This window comes from Anolis sagrei, chromosome X (genome assembly GCF_037176765.1).
Source record: "Anolis sagrei isolate rAnoSag1 chromosome X, rAnoSag1.mat, whole genome shotgun sequence".
NCBI classification, from domain to species: domain Eukaryota; kingdom Metazoa; phylum Chordata; class Lepidosauria; order Squamata; family Dactyloidae; genus Anolis; species Anolis sagrei.
Genome location: NC_090034.1, coordinates 19,873,229 through 19,900,173, shown reverse-complemented (window position 1 = coordinate 19,900,173; position 26,945 = coordinate 19,873,229). Strand labels below are relative to the sequence as shown.

Below are 26,945 nucleotides of genomic sequence, written 5' to 3'. Positions count from 1 at the left end.
ATGGCGTATTCAGCGCAGAATTTTGTCGCCGTTTCTGATCTGCACCCGAATCTCACTCGTCCTGTAGGTCTTGGCGACAGAAGTCCTTTTTGTTTCTCTGGTGAAACTGTATATAACTACCTTAGATTGTATTACTGCAAAATTATGTAATTGGTTTGGCCCTTTATAGACTCACAGCATTGACATAATGATGGGGCACAAAGGATGTCAGCTGCTCTTTGTGCCGCCTCCGAAAGTGAAAACTGATGCTCCTGCTGACCGTCAGTGCCGGCTGGACAGTCCATTGACGGAAGCCTCAGAAGCCTCTTTGTGCTCCCTTTAAATAGATGTTGAGTTGATAATTTGCACAGAGTCTGCATTCTGCCCTCACAATATATTCTTTGGGGCCGGAGACACCAGATTGCAAGCTGGGAGCTCCTATCACCTGGGAAGCCCCCCCCCCCCCCCAATTCAGGCAAAGCTTGACTTCTCTTCATCATTGCAAAAAAAGATAATTAAGGAGGAGAAATATCCATTACTGGCTGCTGTTTTGACCCTGAGAGAGACTCAATATTGCAAGGCTCATTATTGTGTGCAGTGCATATGTTCATTGCATACAACTACAGGCTTTTTGAAAAACCTAATGCAGTTTCCTATGCAGTATTTCTGGCTTCATGTTTAGATCTAGGCCCCTTCTAGACTGCAATATAAAATCCAGATTATCTAATTTGAACTGGAGTATTTGGCAGTGTAGATTGATATAATCCAGTTTAAAGAAGATAATGTGGAATATTCGTTTTTATAATCTGGATGTAGTGTAGAAGGGGTTCCAGTAGTGTTAATTAGAGAAGTACATATTGCTCACACACACACACACACACACACACACACACAATTCATCAATTTGTACTTCTCACCCATTCCACAAGACAAAGGCCCCTTCTACACTGCCATATAATCCAGATTATGTGGAATTTCAATGCAGATAATCCACATTTTTTGCTTTAAACTGGATTATATGAGTCTACACAGACATATAATCCAGTTCAAAGCAGATAATCTATATGTTATATGGCTGTGTTGAAAGGGCCCTAGTCTACACTGCCATATAACATCCATATTATCTCATTTGAAGTGGATTACATGGCAGTGTAGACTCACATAATCCAAAGAAAATTATCTGGATTATCTGATTTGTTAATCTGGATTATATGGCAGATGCATGCTTAGACTTGATCTAAACTGCCCTTCAGAATTTCCTTTTTTAGAAGTTCATGTTTACTTTAAAAATACACACCTATTTGGTAATTTCTGCCCTACATCCCAGGATCTGATCCCAGGTTATCTGCTTATCACAGATTACCTGGCAGTGTAGACTCATGCAGTTCAGATCCTTAGATACAGGGCAGAAATTATCAAATAGGTGTGTATTTTTAAAGTAAACTTGAACTTTCAGTAAAGGAAATTCTGCAGTATTATCACATTATGTCACTCTATAACAGGCATAAGCAAACTTTGGCCCTCCAGGTGTTTTGGACTAAGTGGCTGAAGTGGCTGAAGGGAAAAAGGAAGGGCCTGAGGCCAGGCCCATAGCCAGGATTTTGTTTCGGAGGGAGGCTGAGTTTGATTTGGGGGGGGGGGGGGGCTGAGTCTGAGTGAAAGAGGGTCTACCCTAGCAAACCTTTTGTATTGTTACCCCAATAACCCCATCCATATGAGATATATTCAGCATGGTGATCGGATAATGATATGAATACACATAACAGCCCCCCCCCCCCCCCCCGGCTACATGCCTGCCTGAGGCTGTTAGGAATGGTTGGAGTTGTTGTCCAAAACACCTGGAGGGTCAAAGTTTGCCCAAACCTGCTCTATAATATCAGAAGTGAGCTGTAGAAACAACCAAAATAGCAAATATTTGGCAGAATGTCAACCCGAAGCGCAATCAAATGAACACAGAAATTCCTGTTTTCGGCTCCTTCGACATTCAGGATTTTACTAGAGGCTGCAGGAAAGAGATCTTATGCTTTTAATTTGGAATTAAGGAAATTTTGCTTGGCCAGGATCTAAACGGAATAATTCAGCAAAGATAAAATTTAGGAAGACCTTTGAAATAAATACTGTTGTAAGTGAAGTCTTTTAAGGCATAAAATAAATGCCAGCTCTCCATTATCGGCAGATTTATGCGCAGGATATGTTGCCATCTAATTAAATTACAATGATTTCAGAAGCAAAACATTTCGAATGGGGATTAATAGGCCGCACTTTATCAAAGCAGGCTTGAGGAAATTATAGTTCATTACACAGGAACTCATCCAGATAAATGCAGAAACAGCTTCCTTGCCCCATCTAGTGATTGAAAGAAACACAGCGCCCAAACACAAATCAAGGAACATGAAAGGCACTGCAGACTAATTCAACTATTATTATTATTATTATTATTATTATTAACTTTATTTGTACCCCGCTAACATCTCCCGAAGGACTCGGTGCGGCTTACAAAGGCCAAGGCCCTCAATAAAACAACAGCATAACAAATACAACAATAAAACTCAAAAAAGCAAAACCAATAAACATTAAAGTGATAAACAGTAAACATCAAACAATAACATCATGGCACATTTAAAAACAAGGGGCCGGGCCAAATGCAATGAATAAAATTAAAAAAGTGCTGGACATGACAGGTGAAATGTAAGGATTTTGGGATAGGTGCGATGTGCAGACAATCTTAAATCTCTAATAAAGTGCATTTGGGACATGCTGCTAGAGAAGTCAGCCATAGCAGAGCACTTGATGAACCAGCCTGGAAACAGCATATTATCTGAGAACACAGAAATGCTGAACTACTCTAACAACCACCATGTCAGACTACACAGAGAAGCCAGTGTAATCCACAAGCATGTGGACAATTTCAGCAGAAATGAGGAAACCATAAAAATGAAAAAAAAATCTGGCTACCAGAATTTTTTTAAAAAAAAACCCTTCTAAAATCAGGACAGTAAATAAAAAGTAACACTCTGAAAACAGGGGAATTCCAGGCATGAAACAATCAGGGCCAGCTAACACCTCCCAACAAAGGATTCCCCCAGGCAGGAAGCAGCCAGGGTTTGAAGCTGCAAGGCCAGTCAATGCTAGTCAAGGTGGCCAATTGCAACATTCACACTTGCCTCAAACAGACAAGAGTTCTTTCTCCCATACTGGACATTATTACACAGATATATAAACCTCACTTGTCTGGTTTCCAACAGACCTCACAACCTCTGAGGATGCCTGCCATAGATGTGAGTGAAACATCAGGAGAGAATGCTTCTAGAAAATGGCCATACAGCCCGAAAAACTCACAGCACCCCTGGAATACAGACTGTTTATCAATGGGGATAATCTTCATTCTGTTTGTGTAAAAACACACACAAAGAAAGAAAAATAGATATAAGATCTATTTGTGTGTGAGCAAATTGTTTGGCAGATAATACATTTGTTAACTAGGTTTTGACCTAAGTCTCTTGTTTGCTTGCTCGGCTGCAGAACACAAACCACAAAAGACAATATGCTTTGGAATAAAAATAAATAAATGAACATACTTTTTATATTTCAAATGAGAAACAAATAAATAGGAATGTACGGTATGCAGAACCAAACAGAATGTCATAACCAGTACGAAAGCTTATCACCCAAACCACTGCATAGGAAATCTGCTACAAAACTGGAGGTTTTTTTGTTGAGTTCTAGGGCTAGAGAAGCAGAAACAGAACGACCCACCCTAGGGGAGCGTGCTTGCTTCTTCAATATTCAACATTTACACAAATAATCAGCCACTGCCAGAAGGGACAGAGAGTGTTCGGTCGCCGCTGGATCTGAAATGAAGCGCCTTTAAGGGAGGATGTGCAGCTTAAATCCAGCGGGAAGCCAGGGCCCCCAAAAAGGAGCCTTTAGGCAATTTTCCCTCATTAAACAGTCTTTAGGAAGCTTGAGCTTAAATATAACAGTCATTTATTGATGAACAAACAGGAATTGTAAAGTTTGCTTGGTAAAGAAACCAGTTCTCTCAAACTTGTCCACAGGGAACAGGCACTATCTTCAATAACTTTGTTCAAAGGAAAATTCCCCTTTCTAGCTCCTCCCAGGCTACCGGCTGAACTGCGTCTCAGAACCGAGCAGACGTACCAGCAGGTCTGTAGTCACTTAGCTGAAGATCTTGATGATTAGAGCTGTTATTCCCTCCAGAATTCCTCAGGGCTGTAAGGCTGTTTCTCCGGAACCTTTGGGAATCTTTAGAGGCTTAAGACTGTTCTCCCCCGGGAAGTCTTAAGAGATGAAGCCTTTGTACAGGAGGACGTCTATACACATCCTCTGCATTGACTTCCTTTGCTGAGACTAACTGAAAAATGGCCCCTTCCCTCCAAAAAACCCAGAGAGGGGCGGGACCAGGGATCCTAACTATTATTGACAGGTGGCTTGCCCTATGAATGCAGCCAAGGGAAGCCACCTATCTGCAAAGTCCCTGAAACTTAGGACTATGAACAAACACTCAGTGCAAAACACAAAATTGGAGCCCCTGGAACAGCCGTTCCAGAACAGAGAGTGTCATCGATGCTGACGATTGTGCCATCACCGCTCAAGCAAGGAACTTTGAAATGGTTGTACAGAAGCTCTCTGAAGCTTTAGATGCCCTTACAGCCTATTACAAGGGAAACCAGCTGATCTCTAATCCATCTAAAATGAAGATTTGTGCTTTTCACCTTAAGAAGAGACAGGCAAGCATCTTGGGCTCTGATGATTACTTGGGAAGGAATCCAACTAGAGCATTGCAGCACACCAGAATATCTGGAGTCACTCTGGACCATGCTCTGACTTATAAGAAGCACTGCTTTAATATCAAGCAAAATGGGTGCTAGAAATAATATCATATGAAAACTGACTGGCACAACCTGGGGATCACAACCAGACACAGTGCCCTTGTGCTTTGCTACTCTGCTGCTGAATACGCATGCACGTTAAAACAGTGGATGTCACTCTTAATGTGACATGCTGCATTATCAGAGGATGTCTACGCCCTACACCACTGGAGAAATTAAACCGTTTAGGCAGTACTGCACCACCTGACATCAGTAGGGAAGTAGCAGCCAATAACGAAAAGGACCAAGGTAGTGACATCTTCAGCCCATCCTCTGTTTGGATATTAGCCAGCAAGACAAAGCCTTAAATCAAGAAATAGCTTCCCACTATTACCAAACTAATCTTAGACAATTATTAATCAAATCTGTTTGTTACTATGTTAGGCCCCTACCATACAGCTGCATAAAATACATATATATATATAATATGATATAATATAATACTTTATTTATATCCCACCCTATCTCCCTGAGGAACTCAGGGCGCTTTATAACAGATATCGGCAAACATTAAATGCGACAATGGCTATATCAAAATAGCAGAAAATAGTGTAACAAAGAATACCAATAGAAAATGAAACTTATAACAAGTAGACTTACAAAAATAAAATCTAAGGATATATCTACACTGCCATATTATCCACATTATCTGCTTTGAACTGGACTAAATAAATCTACACTGCCATATTATCTAGTTCAAAGCAGGTAATCTGGATTTTGTTTGGCAGTGCAGAAGGGTCTTAAGGCCCCATTTACACTGACATATAATCCGGGCAGTGTAGAAGGGGCCTCATATAATCCAGTTAAAAGCAAATAATGTGGATTATCTGCTTGGATTATATGACAAACAGATAATGATTTTTAAACAAAATTTCTCACAATTTTTTTTATTTACAGAGCAGGCTATTTGCACTGTTTATGTATTAATGCATCTGGAGAATAAGTACATCGAACTTATACCAAGAATCAAGTATGCTTTTTATTAGTGAAGAAATATCAATGAAATCAAACCCATCCTGTACATCTGCATTTGATGTATATATTTTGTAATCTTTTTTCCCCTAGAATATAATTGGTGTGGTGATTGGAAAAACAGATGCCAAAGGCTTTCCAGACCGAAAAAGTAAGTTTTTTAAAAAGTGATTAAGATCTGTCTCTCGGGTTCTGTCCTGGTCAGCGGTTTCTCTGAATGAGAAATGTGTGTATTGTATATTTTAACAGATCTGGTGACCTCTACTGGTTACACACAGGATTTCTCAAAGGTCCAACTGTGTGAAACTAGCCTTCTGATCACCATTTCCCTTAACTTCTTGACTGCTTGCTGGCATCACATGCTTGGCTTCCATGTTTGCTATGACATATGGATGTAAGAAACATGATGCTCGATAAGCAAGGGCAGATGACAATCTTTCAGGATCAAGTTTGAATGAAGAGCACTGTTTGTACCATGATTTAAAATGGATAATAGCAGGTAGAAACTGGATTGTAAGAGGCCCCTTCTACACTGCCACATAAAATCCAGAGTATCTGCTTTTCACTGGATTATATGGTTGCATAGACTCATATTATAATGTGGATTATCTGTTTTGATAATCTAGATTATCTGGCAGTATAGATCCATCTTTATATAATCCAGTGAAAAGCAGATAATCTGGAATCAGATCCTGGGATTACAGGGCAGTGTAGATCCAGCCTGAGTCTCCTTCTATACTGCCATAAAATCCAGATTATCAAAGCAGATAGTCCACATTATCTGCTTTGACCTGGATTGTATGAGTCTACACTGCCATATAATCCGGTTCAGTCAGATAATCTGGATTTTATATGGCAGTGGCCTCCAGCTGTTCATTGGCTTGTCATGAATGCTTCTTGTTTCTCCAGATATTGGATCAGAAAGATACATTTTCAATTTCACTGTTCGCGATTCGCCATCATACTTCATCAATGTGAATTCCTGGGGAAGGGAGGACTATATTAAGTCGCTTTCCGATAGCTTTAGAGTCGGCGATTGCGGTAAGATGAAATCTATTCAACATATTTCAGTTGCAATATATTCCTCCCGCCTTTGAAATAAATGCAATGTACTTGTGATATCAGTGCACTTTCCTTCAAGGATATTTAATTGGAACCAAAATGTTCTGTTAAACTGAGTGAAACGGGAAGAAGTAAACTTTAGAAAACCGTGCAATAAAGCTGTCATCAAGAGGCAAAAGGCTAAAAAAGCAATTCCAGTTTTCTTGGAACATTAACATGCATTATGTTTCATTGTTCCTCAAATGGCTCATAAATAAATTCAATGATAGATATCATTAAAGGGACAAGTCAGCCAGAGTTATGAGTACAATTCTAAATACTTGTAGGGCTGTGGTGGCACAATTGATTAAACCGTTGAACTGTTGAATCTGCTGACCTAAAGGTTGTCAGTTTGAAGCTGTGGGTCAGGATGAGCTCCCACTGTTAGCCCTAGCTCCTGACAGCCTAGCAGTTCAAAAACATGCAAAAGTGAGATCAATAGGTACTGCTTTAACAGGAAGGTAATAAAAGCACCCATGCAACACAATCAGGAGGTGTCTACGGATAACAGGCTCCTTGGTATGGAAATGGACTAAGAGCACCTCCCCATGGCCAGAGTTGAGCACCACTTCCAGAAAGCCGGAGATGAAAGGGGAAGCCTTTACCTTTGTTCTGTGTATTTGTATGTAATTTTTATTCCACTGTATTAAAGGCACTGAATGTTTGCCTATCTGTGTATGTTATGATCCACTCTGAGTCCCCTCAAGGAGATAAAACGGAATATAAATAAAGTGTTGTTGTTGTTGTTATAACTTAGGAATATCCACCGAAAACAGCAAGATTTATATATGAATAAACTATAAGATTGCAATGGACATTCTTGTCATTTCAGTGAGAAAGTTATGCACAGTCTTCATTATGTTATCTGTATTTATTGAAATTAATGGGCCTGAATGTGCTATGCATGTACATTTATACTTTAAAATCAGAATTTATGTGGCTTTCTTCCTTTTTTCCTCCCATTATAGTCATAATTGAAAACCCTTTGGTACAAACAAAAGAAGTGGAAAGGGAGGAAAAATTCAGCCCGACAACTCCTAGGTATGAATTACTTTAAGGGTCAGGTGATTTCGTCAAAAAGCCAAGATATACGGAACTACCCGTTTTCTGACGCTTGGAGAAGGTAAGGTCTGGAAATCATGATGTAGGAGTGCAGTTCCCAGCATGCCTTACATATGAAATGACCAAGAATAATAGGAACTGCAGTCCAGAAATACTTATTCCCACCTGAAGTGCAAGTTAATTATTTTTTCAGGAACATGGTACTTCATTCAAATACCTGGTAACAATTTTACTCACCAGTGGACAAACCTGAGTTTGCTTATTCACGTTATCTTCTTTGAACTGCATTATCTGAGGCCCCCTTCTACATAGCCATATAAAATCCAGATTATCTGCTTTAAACTCAGTTATGTGGCAGTGTAGACTCATATAATCCTGTTTAAAGCAGATAATCTGGATTTTATATGGCAGTGTAGAAGGATCTCCTCCAATGATCTCAAGACATGGGCAGGCTTCTATAGGGAGACAGATAGGATCCTTCAGCTGAACCAGCATGGCACAGTGGTTTGGGAGGAGGGCTTAGATTTAAAAGGTTTGAATCCACACTCAGCCATTGAATCCCATTGGATGGCCCTGGCAAAGCCATACATTCTCAGCCTTAGGCAACGGAAAACCCTTTCTGTACAAATCTTGCTAGGAAAACCTCGTAAGAGGCTGGTTGTAAATTGAAAATGAGTTGAAGGCTACAAGGGTCATAAAGATTTGCACTGAAGAAGGGCTTTTTACAGAATAATAGTTCAAATTACAGGAAAGGAGATTCTAACTGAACCTTAAGAAGAACTTCCTGACCATGAGAACTGTTCAGCAGTCTCCTTCTTTAGATACTTTTAAACAAAGGCTGTATGGACATCTGTTGGGGGTGCTTTGATTTTGCTTTTCCTGCCTGGCAGAATAGGGTTAGACCAGATGGCTCACAGGTCTCTGCCAATCATTATTCTATGATTCTAAGTATGACATCCGTTTGACAATAATTCAGAGTATTGGGTTGCTGTGAGTTTTCTGGGCTCTACATAAAGAGCAACACTCAAAAAACAGGGGCATTCCAGACAAGAAATAATCAGGGCCAGCTAACACCTCCCAACAAAGTATTCCTCTATGCAGGAAGCAGCCAACCTTTTAAGCTGCAAGGCCATTTAATTTTAATCAAGGTGACCAGTTGCAACATTCACACTTGCCTCCAACAGACAAGAGTTCTTTCTCCCACCCTGGACATTTCGCAGATAAATAAACCCCACTTGCCTAGTTTCCAACAGACCTAACAACCTCTGAGGATGCCTGCCATAGATGTGGGTGAAATGTCAGGAGAGAATGCCTCTGGAAAATGAGCACATAGCCCAGAAAACTCACAGCAACCCAGTGATTCCGGCCATGAAAGCCTTCGACAACACATTCAGAGCATTCTTCATATATGAGCATGCTTTCTTTACTGGTAAATTTGTTTATGTCCGCAAAGCAACTACAAGCTTCTGCTGAGTGAAAACCATTCATCTGTGAGGATCTGTTTCCCGGATGAAGTGGACCCCCAACTGCTCTCCCTGTTGAACATTCCTGTGAAGGACCCCCAAGACTTCTACTCACTGGGGGATATTGTGGCCAATGGACAGAACCTGGATGGGAGGATTATTAATGTTCTTGCTGCTATTAAATCAGTAAGTCAGAAAAGTAATACAAATTAGAGTCTGGGGAGTATCATTGATATCTGCACAGATAAGGATTTATTGGGTCATGGTCGATGGGAGTGTCCTGGTCAGCAGTCACTTGGCTTGATGTAGACTGGAGGGAAGTATGTTAGTTTATTGGTTATTGTTTATATGTGATTTATATTAATTGTATTGTATTTATTGTTTTTGTTTATTCATTTTGTTTATTGATGTACTGTCGGGCTTGGCCTCATGTAAGCCGCTCCGAGTCCCTTGAGGAGATGGTGGTGGGGTATAAATAAAGTTTTTTTTATTACTTATTATAAGTTAACAAGCAACATTGATGAACAGTTTCAAAAATCAAGTCAACAAAGACTTCCTGTATCTAGAATGGCACTTGGATATCGCACATTGTAAAGAAGTTGATTATATATCATCATATAATAGTCACCATTGCATTACAGTCACACTCCCATTTTTGGGATGGCAAAATTGGTATATATTTGGGTCTGATTATTTATTTACTTATTTATTTACAGTATTTATATTCCGCTCTTCTCACCCCGCAGGAAACTCAGGGTGGATTACAATGCACATATACATGGCAAACATTCAGTGCCATTTAGACATACAATATATATAGACAGACACAGAGGCAGTTTAACATTCCAGCTTTTTCTGGCTTCATGAGTCCACAGGGGGAGCTGCCTTTTCACCGTCCACTTCTGACAAAGCGTCCTTTGATGGAGTACTTCCTCATTCTTCTGCATGCTGCTGGAAGGTTTTATGACATCGTAAATTAGTTAAATTAGCCTCTCTGCTTAAAGCGGTACCCAAATATCCTACTTGACAGATGCAACTGTCTTTCGGGCTGCATAGGTCAACAGCAAGCTAGACTATTAATGGTCAGGAGTTTACTTTGACCCGAGCTGGCTTCTAACTCATGACCTCTCGGTCAGTAGTGATTTAATGCAGCTGGGCCACAACCCAGTTTTCCCTTCTTTCCTTCCTTTTTCTGAGGTCTTAAGGCAGTTTAAAAACTATGAAAAGATCTTCCATCTTTCCTTCAAGAGTACAGTTTCAGATTTTGTAAACTGCCTTGCTTTCAGAGAAACAAGGAAGGGAGGGAAGGAGAATCTTCTTTCCCCCTTTTTCCAAGGCATATTAAAACAAAACAGAAATAGAGCTATTTATTTGAGGCTGGATCCTCCCACCTCCTCTTCCTCCTGTCTCATCCGCAAGGCAGTTATTTATTTATTTTTACAAAAACCCAGAAATTGGAGAACCAAAGGCAGATTTTTTTCCTCTACGTAAGGGTTGCCCTCATTTTTCAAGTAAAAAGGGGGCAATTATTCTTATGCAATGAAATGCGATAACATCTACAGTGATCAAGTCTTAAATTAAACATTAACAATGAATTGGCTTCTTGACGTCATACTCTACATCTGACTAAACTCTATCTTTGTCCTTTTATTACACAATCTGTTCTTTTGATGGGTGTTGTATTGTTTCAGTGTGAGTACACACTGAACAGTAGAGAGACACAAAGAATGGAACAATAGTACTATTTGATAATCTATGTACAAATACAAGATTGCAAGCCCCATACAGGGAGAGATCCACTCCCACGTTGCGGCAGCTTCACTGGCTGCCAGTCTGCTTCCGGGCTAAATATAACGTCCTGGTCATTACCTTTAAAAGCCTAAACAGCACGAGTCCAGGCTATTTGACTAATCACTTCTCCTCCTCCTCACTACTGACTGAGAGGTCATGAGTTCGAAGCCAGCCTGGGTCAGAGTGAGCTCCCGAACATTAATAGTCTAGCTTGCTGTTGACCTATGCAGCCGGAAAGACAGTTGTATCAGTCAAATAGGAAATTTAGGTACCGCTTTATGTGGGGAGGCTAATTTAACTAATTTACAACACCATAAGGGAGCCCCCCCGGTGGCGCAGTAGGTTAAACCGCTGAGCTTGTTGACCAAAAGGTCGCAGGTTCAAATCCGGGGAGCAGTGTGAGCTTTCACTGTCAGCCCCAGCTTCTGCCAACTGAGCAGTTCAAAAACATGGAAATGTGAATAGATCAATAGGTACCGCCTTGATGGGAAGGTAACCGCACTCCATGCAGTCATGCTGGCCACATGACCTTGGAGGCGTGCCACCCCTCAGAGTTGGACACAACTAGGCTTAATGTCTGGGGGAGACCTTTACCTTTACTTACAGATCATGTTAGCTCAGTTAAAATCACTGGTCACATAATCAACTCACATATCTTAATGAACTTTCATTGGCTTCTGTAAATTAATGTGGATGTGTTGTTTAAGTTTTATGTTAGATATAATTTTGATAGGTTACATTTTATTTCATTTATAGATGTCATGTTACAAATAGTTTTCATATGTGGGGTTATTTTGGGCTATTATGTTTGTATTTGTTGTTGTACCAAGGCATTGGATGTTTGCCTTTTTTGTTTGTTGGAATCCACCCTGAGTTCCCTTGGGAAGATAGGGCGGAATATATATAAAGTTTATTATTATTAATAATAATAATAACAATACTTTGGAGACCCCGGTGGCACAGCGGGATAAATAGCTGAGCTGCTGAACTTGCTGACCGAAAGATCAGCAATTCGATTCCAGGGAGCAGGGTGAGCTCCTGCTATTAGCCCCAGCTTCTGCCAATCTAGCAGTTCAAAAACATGCATAATGTGAGTAGATCAATAGATACCACTGTGGCGGAAAGGTAATGGTGCTCCATGCAGTCATGCTGGCCACATAACCTTGGAGGTGTCTACGGACAACACCAGCTCTCTGGCTTAGAAATGGAGATGAACACCACCCCCCCAGATGGATATCAGAGTCAGACACAACTAGACTTGATGTCAAGGGGAAACTTTTACCATTCTTCTTCTTCTTCTTCTTCTTCTTCTTCTTCTTCTTATTATTATTATTATTATTGAGACCAAATCCAGATATTGTTGTCAATCCCCCCCCCCCACCCTTTGCAAAGGTTGGTGTGCCAAAATGCTTCACCACCTCGGACAGAAGGAAAGGCCAGCGATGTGAAGTAAGGCTGTATGATGAAACAGAGTCTTCCTTTGCAATGGTATGGTAAGTTGTTTCCTGAGGACAGGGCCTGGTAAAACAAAGCAATAGACACTGTGATCCTATTGCATTTTTTCTTTTTACCTTAAAAGACCTTCAGTACAAAAAGAAAACACGAATGCAGAATATTTGGTGGAGAAAACTGAAAAGGTTACAAGTAGAACTAATCTCCCCTCGTATTTTTGCACAATTCCATGTGTTTGCAATTGCATGACAAAGACTTGATTGGAAGCACAGTTTAATTATTACACTCCAGAATAGGGGAAAAAACAGACACTGAACCAAAGTGCAAGCTCCTACCATTAACTGAAGACTTTTTTATTGTGACAATACTTCAGTGTTAATTAAATGGCACCAATAACCATTAACCTCTATTACACATAAGCCTGGCCTTGAATATATTACCTGTTTCTGTGAGTTATTGACAGATTTTTCCCTCTGGAGAGACAGAGCGAAGCAGCTGCAAATCAATTATGAAAGGTCATTGTGGAGAGGAGCAAACGAAAGAAGCCATTTCATTAGGAAAGCCCTTGATGGTCTTACCTATAGCCAAGATTGGCATGAATGCTGCCGTCAAGACTTTTATAAGTAAACAGATATTAAGTGGAACATTAATGAGCAAAACCAGAAAGCATCCTGTTTTCCACAGGGATCTTCAGGGGCGAAAATAAGGCCAAGTATTTATTTATCGTGTCAGTTAAATGAATTGAGGGTGCAGTTATATATTTAAAAACACAAACAAAGTTAAAGATTTGGCATTATACTAGATGTCCTTTGACCAGAAGCTGACCACTTGGAGTGCCTTTGGTGTTGCTGTGAGAAAGTCTTCATTGTGCATGTGGCAGGGCTCAGACTGTCTTGTAGTAAGTGGTCTGTGGTTTGCTCTTCTACACACTTGTATGTCATGGACTCTACTTTGTGGCCCTATTTCATAATATTGGCTCTGCATCTCATGGTGCCAGAGCTCAGCCTGTTCAGCGCCTTCCAAGTCGCCCAGTAGGCTCAGGAGGGAGTCTCTCATTCAGTATCAGCCATGGATTGAGGTTCCGTGATTTAATCTGCCACTTTTGGACTCTCGCTTGCTGAGGTGTTTCTGCAAGTATCTCTGTAGATCTTAAAAAGCTATTTATTTATTCAAGCCGTTGGCATGCTGGCTAATATCTGAACAGAAAATGGGCCGGAGATGTCAATGCCTTGGTCCTTTCATTACAGGCTGCTACTTCCCGATGGATATCAGGTGGTGCAATACCAGATAAACAGTATAATTTCTCCAATGGTGTGGGGCGTAGACATCCTGTGATAATGCGGCATGTCTCATTAAAAACCACATCCACAGTTTTAGCATGGTGAAATGTGGTCCACGCTGGGCATGCGTATTCAGCAGCACAGTAACAAAGCACAAGGGCAGATGTGTTCACTTTGTCTGGCTGTGATCCCCAGGTTGTGCCAGTCAGCTTTCGTATGATATTGTTTCTAGCACCCACTTGTTGCTTGATAGTCAAGCAGCACTTCTTGTAATTCAGAGCATGGTTCAAGGTAACTCCCAGGTATTTGGGTGCGCTGCAATGCTCCAGTGGGATTCCTTCACAGGTAATCCTCAGAACCCGAGATGCTTGACTGTTCTTAACGTGAAAAGCACACATCTGTGTTTTAGATGGATTAGGAATCAGCTGGTTTTCCCTGTAATAGGCAGTAAGAGCACCTAAAGCTTCTGAGAGCTTCTGTTCAAAGCTCCCTGCTTGAGTGGTGATGGCACAATTGTCAGCATCGATGAAACTCTCTGTTCCTTCTGGCAAGTAAAGCATTGAGACAACAGCCCTCTTTCATTGTGTATACCCCCCCCCCCCCCCAGGAAAAAAAACAATGGCATATTGATCAGTGTTTAGTAGCATACTGTCTGTGAACATGGAGGTCCAGTTCGGTTGTTATAGTCCTTTGCAGTACCTCCTCCAACATTTCAGAAGAAAAATGAACACTTATTGCCAAGCAGCTGCATATTGAGATGGCAAAACTTATCATTAAAGAAAGGCACACGCATTAGGAGGGGCTGCAGAAGTTTGCTTTTGCCTGAATCAACTTGAAAGAGCAAGACTCCCTTCCTTCCCTTGCTAAATTGACTAAGCTTGAGCTTAAGCGGCTGAGTGGGAAAAGGAAAGGGCCTGAGACTGTTAGGAATTGTGGGAGTTGAAGTCCGAAACACCTGGAGGGAGAGCCCAAGTTTGCTCATGCCTGATTTAAACTATATAATTGGGTCTATATTGTGAATGTATATGATTAGAAACCTTCTGTGGGTGGTTAGACCTACAAATCAACCCATAAATAATGGTATATTGGATCTTCCCTCTCTGTGCAGAAGATGTTCACTCCTGGTCTGCCTCCAGACATCCTGGTGAATTTCTACATCTACTTGAACAAACTCTGCTTGACAGTTGAAGTCCAAAATGCCTGGAGGGCCAAAGTTTGCCCATGCTTGGTTCATATAGTATTCTCTTTTCTGTGTTATGCAGTTGTGTGTTTACCTTGTTTAGAAACATTTATGATTTTTCAAGAGTATCAAAGTTTTATCGTTACACAGAAATAAAATGCATACCGTATCTTGTAATCTAATTAAGGTTTTCGTTCTCTCTCGCTCTCCAGCTGGGACAATGAATCTATCCAACTTGCACAGAGCTGGATGCCTCGAGAAACAGGTAGATCATTTCCACTTCCTTCCCAAATATTTTGAGCTGAGATTATCGCTACAAGCTAAAGCTTTGGCAAATATAACACAACAATTGTATCCTCCTTACAGTTATCTTTGCAGCAGATGTAAGAATAAACTTTGACAAATTCAGAAATTGCATGGTTGCCACTATCATTTCAAAAACCATCATCACTGCAAATCCTGGTAAGGAACTGTGGTAAAACCTTGTCTAAACTGTATAAAATCCCATTGACTTGAGTGCTGAAGCAATAAGGCAGCTTTGTAGATGACAATTAGCAAGTATAGCTTGCTGAATGAATCCTTTTTGAAAAAGAGATGATCAAATATTTTGGCCTTGTACACACTTCTCTTTATTAATAACACTTTGATTTTCATTTTCATTTTTTGGTAAGATACCCCAGAAGCAAATAATCTTCTCAACTTTATACGAGAAAGTGCAGAAATGTTAGATCTGGATGATGACATCAGAGAGCAATTCAGAGAATTTGTAAATTGTGAGTCTGATTTGTTAAACTGATATATGGAGGCCTTGATTCGGGTCTTCCATACACACCCCGTATGTACTTGAGTATAAGCTGAGTTTTTCAGCCCCCTTTTTAGGCTGAAAAGGCCCCTATCGGCTTATACTCGAGTCAGAGTTATTTATTATTTTACTCTATTATTGATATTACATTTACATTATTTTACTCTATTATTATGACATTTATTATTGTACTCTATTTAATATTATTATTACATTTATTATTTACTCAATTGTTATTATTACGTTTATTATTTTACTCTATTATTACTATTATTATTATTATTATTATGACATTTATTATTTTACTGTCTTTATAATTATTGGAAAGATACATAAACACATTTTTATTGAAGAAGGTTAGAATAATTGTTTAATCAGAGTTGGACAGTCTTATCTTAAATTAGTTTTATGTAAATATTCAAAAACATTTAATCTACTGATGCCTCAATTAATGTAATTATGTTGGTATATCTTTTTATTTTGAAATTTACCAGTAGCTGCTGCATTTCTCACCCTTGGCTTATACTGAAGTCAATACGTATTCCCAGTTTGTTGTGGTAAAATTAGGTACCTTGGCTTATATTTGGGTAGGCTTATACTCGAGGATATACCGTATTTATTATTATTATTATTATTATTATTATTATTATTATTATTATGTTTATTTAAATTCTGCCTTTTCCTCAAAATTGGCACTCAAGTACATAAGTCATACATAACTTAATATTTCCAATGCTAAAATGCAACTTTTGGGTAAATCAGTTCGGTCTTGATACATTAAAATATAATAATTTCACTCCTTTTGCGATGAATTTAACTTATGTTAAAAATCCACCCAAATAACTAGGAATCACTCAGTATCTTTAGAATTTGGACTACATTTCAGATAACCCTAATTCTCCCATATACTCCTCTTTAGTGCAGACAATAGCTGATGTTTATACAGTGGAACAGTTAAAATCTGAAGTTGTGCAGAAAGTCGGAAAGCCTGAACCTTTCTATGGCATCATTTTTGCCTACATTTCGACACTGAATATTGATACCGAAACACCAAAGGTCATACGCAACAGATGGTAAGCAGCACATTAAACATCACCTTGACTTTTTATTTTCTTCATTGTCCCAAACCATCTAAGAATTGAGTTTTCTAGGCTGTCTGGCTATGTTTCAGAAGTATTTTGTTCTGACATTTCACCCACATCTGTGGCAGGCATCCTCAGAGTTTGTGAGGTCTGTTGGAAATTAGGCAAGTACAGTTTATCTATTTGTGGAATAATATCCAGGGTGGGAGAAAGAATTCCTGTCTGTTTGAGACAAGTGTGAATGTGTACAACCAGATATAATTATGCTAGGCAATGGTTATTAGACTCAATAACCTGTTATCTTTGTTCTGTTAGGAAAACAGTGCATAGAAACAGCAGTGCTTCAGAAGTGTTTTTGCCAGTGCATAAAAACAGCAGTGCTTCAGAAGTGTTTTTCAGTGCCCAGAAATATATAAACTCTCTCGTAAAACAACTTGTTTTATATCATGCACTCAAGAGACAAAAATGAAGTAGACTTTGATAAAAATAACATATTTGGTTTACTCACAACCTTCATGTGTTCAGCACCGGGATTGTGGCGCAGCTGGCTGAGTGTCAGCTGCATTATAAGATCACTCTGACCAAAAGGTCATAAGTTCGAAGCCAGCCCTGGTTGGAGTGGGCTTCCAACCAATTGTGTAGCCTGTTGTCGACCTTTGCAACCCGAAAGACAGTTGCATCTGTCAAGTAGGAAAATTAGGTACCACCTTGTGTGGGGAGGCTAAATTAACTAATTTATGAGGCCATAAAAAAACGCCAGCATGCGGGGAATGCGGAAGTACTTCATCAGTGTCGCAGACGGACGATGAAAGCGACAGCTCCCCTGGCGGCCAGAAAAAGTTAAATAGCCTCTGAGTCCCCTGCGGGATGAGAAGAGCGGAATATAAATACTGTAAATAAATAAATAAATACCTCCCTGACAATTTCCATTGCCCTATCTCCCAGTGTATTAAAATTTTTATCTTTGAATTTGGCCCTGCCCAGTGTAATTCCTTTGTATTTTAATGTTTGATTTTATATTGCTGTGTCGTGCATTATATTGGTTCTGCATTTTATGTATTTTATTTTCTGGTTTTATTATGCTTTTGTGTAATATTGTGTTTATTGTACTGACAGGCATGGTCTCATGTAAGCTGCCCCGAGTCCGCCTGGGGGAGATAGAGCGGGGTATAAATAAAGTATTATTATTATTACTAGCCGTCCCCTGCCACGCGTTGCTGTGGCCTAGTCTGGTAATCTGGAAAATAAAGTAATGAGAAAGTGTTGGTTCCTTATATATGTAATTTCTTTATGCTTGTGGGTAAACAGTATTTCTTGTTGTTTCTTTGTCAGTGTTGATGTGGAGAGTGTCTGGTTAGCCTACTCTGGAATATGCAACGTATCATTGTCCTTCTTTAGGGGTCCCTTTCAAATCTACGATACTATATCTGTGTGTGTGTGAATCATAGCGCTCTCTCTCTCTCTCTCTCTCTCTATCTATCTATCTATCTATGGCTGCATGGTTCTTTGTCAGGAAGACTTTGATTACATTTTCTTGCCCTGATGAAGGGAGTTGGACTGGATGGCCTTAAGTATTTGATGTTGATCATGGGGGTTCTGTGTGGAAAGTTTGTCCCGATTCTGTTGTTCGTGGGCTTCAGAATGCTCTTTGATTGTAGGTGAACTGTGAATCCCAGTGACTACAACTCCCAAATGTCAAGGTCTATTTCCCCCAAACTCCATCTGTGTTCATATTTGGGCGTATTGAGTGCTTGTGCCAAGTTTGGTCCAGATCCATCATTGTTTGAGTCCACAGTGCTCTCTGGATGTAGGTGAACTACAACTCCCAAACTCAAGGTCAATGCCCAGCAAACCCTTCCAGTATGTTCTGTTGGTCATGGGAGTTCTGTGTGTGGTGGAGACTCCCTCTTTGGAAGCTTTTAAACAGAGGCTGGATGGCCAACTGTAGGGGGTGCTTTGAATGTGATTTTCCTGCTTCTAGGCAGGGGGTTGGACTGGATGGCCCATGAGATCTCCTCCAACTCTATGATTCTATGATTCAATTCCATCTTTGATGGAGTTCAGAATGCTCTTTGATTGTAGGTGAACTATAAATCCCAGCAACTACAACTCCCAAGTGACAAAATCATAATTTTTTGAGTGATGGTCACTCCTTGTGTTGTGAGACGTTTTGTTGCCCAATTTGGTGTAATTTCATTCATTGGTTCTTTTGTTTTTAAGGTACTAATTACACACATATTACACACAAGGTACTCATTACACACACTTATTATTATTATTATTATTATTATTATTATTATTATTATTATCAGTCCAGTTTCCAATATGTTTGAGATGGTTCCCTGTGCCAGCTAGCCAAGGCATCTCTCTTATAACAAAACAGCTATCACATAATCAAAAGGAAAGAGAGAGAGAGAATGTGATGTGCAGCCTTTTTAAAACTTCTCAGAAACCATAGAGTAAAGGAAGCTGCATATCGGATCATACATATAGGAAACAGTAATCAGCAGGATGATGGATAAATATTACTAGAGAAGGCTTGAAGAAGGTTGTCATTTCCCACAATATGGCACACAGGAACTTGAATCCTAGTCTTCCAGGGCCAGCACCCAAATTGTTTTCAAAACTGGCCCATTCAGCAATAGTATGGATCAGTTTATTTAACTGTGCTATTTATTCCCTTCCTTCAGTGTCAAGTGCCGCTTTGTGGTCAACGAAAACACAAACGCGTGTTCTTTCTGCCCCGATTTTGGTGCCTCTTCTGATGCCATCTCAGTCTTCCCCAGCTTTGATCTCTTTGTCGATCTGACTGATCACACAGGCACCCTCCATTCTTGCAGTCTCTCCGACACAGTGGCCGAAGAGACTCTGGGTTATACGGTGAGACACCTTACCAGGAAAAAGCTTCCCTCAATTCCTCTTTTTTTCTTTGATGCAGAAAAAATGTGATGGGGGTCTTTTGATTGCCATGTTTATTTAGGATCCTTTCAGCTTAAAGGGTTTTATACACGGCAATAAATAATGCTTGTAACTCTGACAGCCAACCTCACATTTGATGAAGCGCACTGTGGATCACCAAAAGTAATTTCTTAAGGCGCAGTAATTTCTTAATTTATTTAAGTTATTTACTTAAGTAATTTCTTAAGCTGTTGCTAGTTTTTGCCTATAGAGATATAAAATTATTTTCCAAAATGAGCATTTTGTGGAAGCCGATATGTTAATATTGAAGCAAATCATTTTTAAAATTCCAAAATGATCACTTGGATAGCTCTTTAATCAAAAATGGATTCTTCCATTGACCGTGCAATTGAAACAAATCCCAGCACTCTTTTTTCCCCATTGCAAGGAATTATGAAAAGCTAAGATGGATGCTTGAATTATCATCTGGTCTGGAAAAAGTTTGGCATTTGGGTCCTTGTACTGGATTATTGGGGCTCCTGGTGGCACAGCGGGTTAAACCTCTGAGCTGCTGAACTTGCTGACTGAAAGATCAGCGATTCGAATCCAGGGAGCAGGATGAGCTCCCACTGTTAGCCCCGGCTTCTGCCAACCAAGCAGCTCGAAAACATGCAAATGTGACATTAATAGGTACCGCTCTGGCAGGAAGATAATGGCGGTCCATGCAGTCATGCCGGCTACATGACCCAGGAGGCATCTACGGACAACGACAGCTCTTCAGCTTAGAATGGAGATGAGCACCAACCCCCAGAGTCAGACTCAATTACACTTAATGTCAAGGGGAAACCTTTACCTTTATCTTACTGGATTACTGAAAAACATACCTTCTTCTGAATTATATGTATTTTATACTAGCTAAACTATGGCTATTCCATTAGGTCCAGGAGTTCCAGGCTTTGACCGAGGCTCAAAGGACTGCCTTGAAGTGGCACTTTCTGTTGGAACGAAGCAAAATTTACTTTAAAGTATGTAATAGAACAATACTTAATTAAATATGTACCTGAGAAAGCAGCGGTCCTTTTGACACTTGCTCCAATCTCATCTTATTGTGTAGGAGCCCCTTGTGGCACAATGGGTTAAGCCCTTGTGCCGGCAGGATTGCTGACTGAAAGGTTGGTGGTTCGAATTCGGGGAGCGGGGTGACTTCCCATCTGTCAGCTCCAGCTTCCCATGTGGAGACATGAGAGAAACCTCCCATAGTATAGTAAAACATCTGGGCGTCCCCCAGGCAACGTCCTTGCAGACGGCCAATTAATATGGGGAGCAGGGTGAGCGCCTGTCTATCAGCTCCAGCTTCTTATGCAGGGACACGAGAGAAGCCTCTCATAGGATAGTAAAACAACCGAGTGTCCCCTGGGCAACGTCCTTGCAGACAGCCAATTCTCTCACACCAGAAGCGACTTGCAGTTTCTCAAGTCGCTCCTGACACACACATTGTGAAATCCACAGTCTTTGCAACGTTATTTTGTTTTATATCTATTTAAAAGAGAAAGAAATTTACAATTATTTATTTCTTTTTACAGCAATTAATTTGAAATTTCCTCCACAGATTATTCCTTCTGCAAGTTCGCGAACTGGACTGAGAGTGAACCTCCTCTCTTGCAAGCTGGCTGATCCTGTGGAAGCCAGTCAACACCTGTCAGTGAAAGAAAAATAACTATGCTCCCTTCATAACAGTTGGAAAGATTTTTTTTCAGATTCTGTTGTAATTTGGTGGAATCATTATTTCTTCATGTTGCATCCTTGTTGCAAAGTTGCTTTATTACAACTTGTTTAAGTTCATTACATTGCTGAAGAAACAGTCTCCAAGATTATTCCAAGTATTGTTGAATTACTCTTTGAAACAATGATCTAAATGTGATCTAAATTTGTTAAAATTTGAGGAAAATGTTAAGAGGATATTTTCAATTGGGAGCAAGCATTTGGCCCAGCATAATTATCTGTGCAATACATTTGGAATTGACCCTGGATTGATGAATATGATTGATTGATTGGCTTTGGATCTATGCACAATAGTTATCTAATGTTAACATATGTTGTTTAATGTTGTTTTAAATTGTTGTTTCATTGCTTTTAATTGTTGTTATTGTTGTTTGGGCATAGAGTAATAATTTATATAAGCTGCCCTGAGTCCCCTTCAGGGTGAGAAGGGCGGGATATAAATGTTGCAAATAAATAAGTAAATAAACTTTAACAAAATTGTTCTATTAAAGCAAAGATATTTATTCACCATTTTAGTATTCAGTTACATCAGACTTTGTGACAATTTATTTCATATCAAAAATATTTAATAGAACATTCTGTGTTGTTTTTGCAGGCACTTTGCTGTGTTTTTCGGGGGGGGGGGGAGTCATTGTCATACTTTTGGTTTGTTTTGACTTAAACAGAAGTAAATGGAGTTCAATCCTAACATCTCCATGAAACTATGGACAACTCTACCCATTGATCCATTAGATGGTTGAATATCTCCATGAAACCCATGAACAACCCTACCCATCGATCCATTAGGTGGTTGAATATCTGCATTAAAACCATGAACAACCCTACTCATTGATCCATTAGGTGGTTAAATATCTCCATGAAACCAATGTATAACCCTACCTATTGACTCATTGGATAGTTGAATACCTCCCACGGACAGCCTTATCCATTGAATTTGCATGGACAACCCTACCCATTGGGGTATTGGATGGCCAAGGGCCTAATTAGCCACTGCAGTAATCTCACCTGGGATCCCCTGGACCTGAAATGACAAGATCCTAGTGGACTGGTCTGAGAAGAAGCTCAGCTTTCATTTCCTTGCATGACTCAGGAAAAAGACGATGCTGGTGTCCCCCTATACAAGGCATGGGCAAACTTTGGCCTTCCAGGTGTTATGGACTTCAACTCCCACATTTCTACCGGCTGTTAGGAATTGTGGGAGTTGAAGTCCAAAACATCTGGAGGGCCAAGGTTTGCCCATGCCTGCCCTATAATACAGTGAGCAAAACTCTCTTTGGGTCCTGGACCATTTTTTCAGGGCCGGCTTCTTTGCTGGGCAACTCGAAACCTCATGGTGAGCAGCCCTTCGATCCCGGCTTCTATCTCGTCATTCTCCTCGACAGCCGAAACCCCTTTGGGTGACCCCGTTAGTATGACATCCCCTTCTTCCAGAGGAACGATCCCACTGATGTAGCTGATGATATACGGGATGGAGAAGATCATGCTGGACGTCTCTCCTTCTTGCCGCAACTCCCCGTTGACCTTCAGCCAGAGCTTCAACTGGTGCGGATCGGGAACCTTTTCTTTGGGGAGGAAGTCGCTGACCGGGCAGGAGGTGTGGAAGCCTTTGGCCAAGGTCCAGGGGAGGCCCTTCTTCTTACACTCCTCCTGGGTGTCCCTGGCGGTCATGTCCAAGCACAGGGCATAGCCCCCCACATGCTCCATGGCCGCCTCCGGGGACACCCCCTTGGCCCCCCTCCCCATCACCACCCCTAGTTCCACCTCGTGGTGCAGTTTGTGGCAATAGTAGGGCCGGACGATGGGGAAACCTTCCCGGACGTAGGCTGAGGAAGGCTTGAGGAAGAAGAGCGGCTCGGAGGGGACGGCGTTCTTCATCTCCTTGGCGTGATCGGCGTAATTCCGCCCCACACAGATGATGTTCTTTCCCCACTCCCAGAACCGGGACAAAGGCTTGGTGGAAGCCATGTTTCATACTGCCAAAAAGTAAAAGGAGGGAAATGAATTTTGATCCAAGCAGCAGGGGATACAGTTTCCTACATCAACCTGACAGCTTCCTTCCCTTCAAATTGAGGCCCATTTTACACTGTCCTTATATCCCAGGATTTGATCCCAAGTCACCTGTTTTGAACTGGATTATATGACTCTCCACTGCCATATAATCTGGGATAAGCAGATAATCTGGGATCAGATCCTGGGAGATAGGGCAGTAGAAGCCCTCCCTGTTGGCGCAACGGGTTAAATCGCTGAGCTGCTGAACTTATTGACCGAAAGGTCGGTGGAGCAAATCCGGGGAGCAGGGTGAGCTCCTGCTGGTTAGGCCCAGTTTCTGCCAACCTAGCAGTTCTAAAACATGCAAATGTGAGTAGATCAATAGGTACCACTTCTGTGGGAAGGTAACGCCGCTCCATGCAGTCATGCTGGCCACATAACCTTGGAGGTGTCTACGAACAACACTGGCTCTTCAGGTTAGAAATAGAGATGAGCACCACCCCACAGTCGGACACGACTATACTTAGTGTCAGAGGAAACCTTTACCTGTACTAGAAAGAGCCTGAGAGACAAATGGGTTCATCTGCACTATAGAATGAGCACAGTTTAATACCGCTTTAACTGCCATGGCTGAACACAACAGAATCCTGGGAGTTGCAGTTTCAAAAATCCTTTATCCTTCTCTGTCAAAAAGTGCTGGTGTCTCTATCAAAAAGTGCTGACTACAGGGTTGGCCATAAGTCAGAAAGTTTTAATAACCTTTTGAAAACAGTTTTCAAAAATATTTTATACATAATGCAATTTTCTTTACGTCTCCTGTATTCAGTGCTATGGCCTTGTACATTAAAATCAAAAACTAAAGAAGTTATTACATATTGAAACCTCTTTGTAACTTTTGGCAGACCCTGTAGAATTTTCACAATTCCAGAGCATTGATCCACAGCAGTAAAAATGGTGTCAAACTGCATTCATTCTACAATGTAGATGAACCCAAAGAAAGAGGCCGGGCTTTAGCACAGCTGGTTAATCACCAGCAGCAATAGATCACACCCATTGAAAGGTTGGCAGTTTGAAGCCCGGGTCCATAGGGAAGGCTGAGCGAAGGAAGATATATGCTTTTGAACTGGTGCTGGAGGAAAGTTCTGAGAGTGCCTTGGACAGCGAGAAGATCCAACCAGTCCATCCTCCAGGAAATAAAGCCCGACTGCTCGTTGGAGGGAAGGATAGTTGAGGCAAAGATGAAGTACTTTGGCCACATCATGAGAAGACAGGAAAGCTTAGAGAAGACAATGATGCTGGGGAAAATGGAAGGGAAAAATGAAGAGGGGCTGACCAAGGGCAAGATGGATGGATGGATGGCATCCTTGAAGTGACTGGCTTGACCTTGAAGGAGCTGAGGGTGGCCACGGCTGACAGGGAGCTCTGGCATGGGCTGGTCCAGGAGGTCACGAAGAGTCAGAAGCAACTGAACGAATGAACAACAACAACTTTGCTTAAGTTGCATTGACTGACCCTCTGTGTAGGGTTCCATACTTCACACTTTAACAACGTGAAAGGCCAATAGTGAAAGGACCAAGGCAGTGACATCACCAGCTCATCCCTTGTTTGGGTATCAGCCAGCACGTCAATGACTTAAATCAAGAAATAGTTTTCTAAGATCTAGAGACACTTGCTGGAACACCTCAGCAAGCGAGAGTCCAAAAGTGGCAGGCTCAAACCCAGAACCTCAACCAATGGCTGATACCAAATGAGAGACTCCCCCTGGGCACACAGAAAACTGGGCGACTTGGAAGGCACTGAACAGACTGCGCTCAGGCACCACAAGATGCAGAGCCAACCTCAAGAAATGGGGCTACAAAGTGGAATCCACGACATGCGAGTGTGGAGAAGAGCAAACCACAGACCACCTGCTGCAATGCAACCTGAGCCCTGCCACATGCACAATGGAGGACCTCCTTGTTGCAACACCAGAGACACTCCAAGTGGCCAGATACTGGTCGAAGGACATTTAATCAACTACCAAACTTGCAAACTCTGTGTTTTGTCTGTCTGTCTGTTTGTTTGATTCTGTCAGAAATGTAATACAATGGTCTGGTTGCCCCTAGAATCATAGAATCAAAGAGTTGGAAGAGACCTCATGGGCCATCCAGTCCAACCCCATTCTACCAAGAAGCAGGAATATTGCATTCAAATCACCCCTGACAGATGGCCATCCAGTCTCTGTTTAAAAGCTTCCAAAGAAGGAGCCTCCACCACACTCCGGGGCAGAGAGTTCCACTGCTGAACGGCTCTCACAGTCAGGAAGTTCTTCCCAATGTTCAGATGAAATCTCCTCTCTTGTAGTTTGAAGCCATTGTTCCATTGCGTCCTAGTCTCCAGGGAAGCAGAAAACAAGCTTGCTCCCTCCTCCCTGTGGCTTCCCCTCACATACTTATACATGGCTATCATATCCCCTCTCAGCCTTCTCTTCTTCAGACCAGGCCCGTAGCCAGGATTTCGATTGGGGGGGGGGGGGGGGCTGAGTCTGAGTGAAAGAGGGTCTACCCTAGCAAACCTTTTGTATCATTACCCCAATACCCCCATGCATATGGGATATATTGAGTATAGTGATCAGATCATGATATGAATAAACATAGCAGTTTAAATAATGCACCAGTAAGGCCTTTTCGTGAAGCACCATGCCTGCTTCAGGCTAAACATGCCCCTGGCACGATAAATAAATAAATAAATACTTTAACAACACAACCGTTCCACGCTAATGGAGCTGTGGAGCAAGCCAGTACCTGCTGCACACCAGTCCTGTCATCTGTTGAGTTAGGAAGGTGGAGGCATTCCTTTTCATTCCACCTTCGTACTAAGGCCTTGCTTTGCAGTGAGGCTCTGAAGGCAAGGAGAAAGAGGTCACCAAGAGAAGGCGGTCTTTGGCGCGCTCTCTCCTCTCCATTGCGCCCTTCCAAAGTCCGCCCTTCCTTTCCAAAAAAGATGGACACTCTCCCCTAAAATCTTCCCCTTGGGCTCTGAAATGAGGCAGGCCTTTGGGGAGGAGGCCAGTGAGGTTGCAAGCCCTCCCCAAAATGCAAAAAAGGCCGTTCTGTGGGGTTGCTTACCGAGCGTGCGCCTTCCTCCTGCGCTTTGACGCAATGCAAGCAATGCAATGCCTTGCAAGCTCCCCACCCCTTTCCCTCTCTTCCTCTTCCTCCTCTTCCTCCTCCTCCTCCCG

The 26,945-nt window shown here is 41.4% G+C and overlaps 2 protein-coding genes across 3 annotated transcripts; one reads left to right on the top strand and one right to left on the bottom strand.

The window, feature by feature from the left end:
• Positions 1–21,675, top strand: MEIOB (meiosis specific with OB-fold). Its single transcript, XM_060786558.2, has 13 exons — positions 1–63; positions 5,937–5,994; positions 6,753–6,884; positions 7,913–7,985; positions 9,460–9,655; positions 12,653–12,753; positions 15,385–15,437; positions 15,539–15,634; positions 15,844–15,945; positions 16,894–17,047; positions 19,747–19,936; positions 20,893–20,979; positions 21,564–21,675. The coding sequence occupies exons 1-13, from the start codon at positions 1–3 to the stop codon at positions 21,669–21,671; spliced, it is 1,413 nt and encodes a 470-aa protein (XP_060642541.2). The 3' UTR covers positions 21,672–21,675.
• Positions 21,676–22,213: 538 nt separating this feature from the next.
• FAHD1 (fumarylacetoacetate hydrolase domain containing 1) lies at positions 22,214–26,940 on the bottom strand. 2 transcript variants are annotated; one of them, XM_060786562.2, is made up of 3 exons: positions 26,833–26,924; positions 26,509–26,605; positions 22,214–23,709 (listed from the first exon to the last, which is right to left on the bottom strand). In XM_060786562.2, the coding sequence occupies exon 3, from the start codon at positions 23,699–23,701 to the stop codon at positions 23,030–23,032; it is 672 nt and encodes a 223-aa protein (XP_060642545.2). In that variant the 5' UTR covers positions 23,702–23,709; positions 26,509–26,605; positions 26,833–26,924; the 3' UTR covers positions 22,214–23,029. The 2 variants fall into 2 exon arrangements, with proteins under 2 accessions (XP_060642545.2, XP_060642546.2); XM_060786563.2 differs by lacking the exon at positions 26,509–26,605 and having other exon boundaries at positions 26,833–26,940.
• Positions 26,941–26,945: the final 5 nt, after the last annotated feature.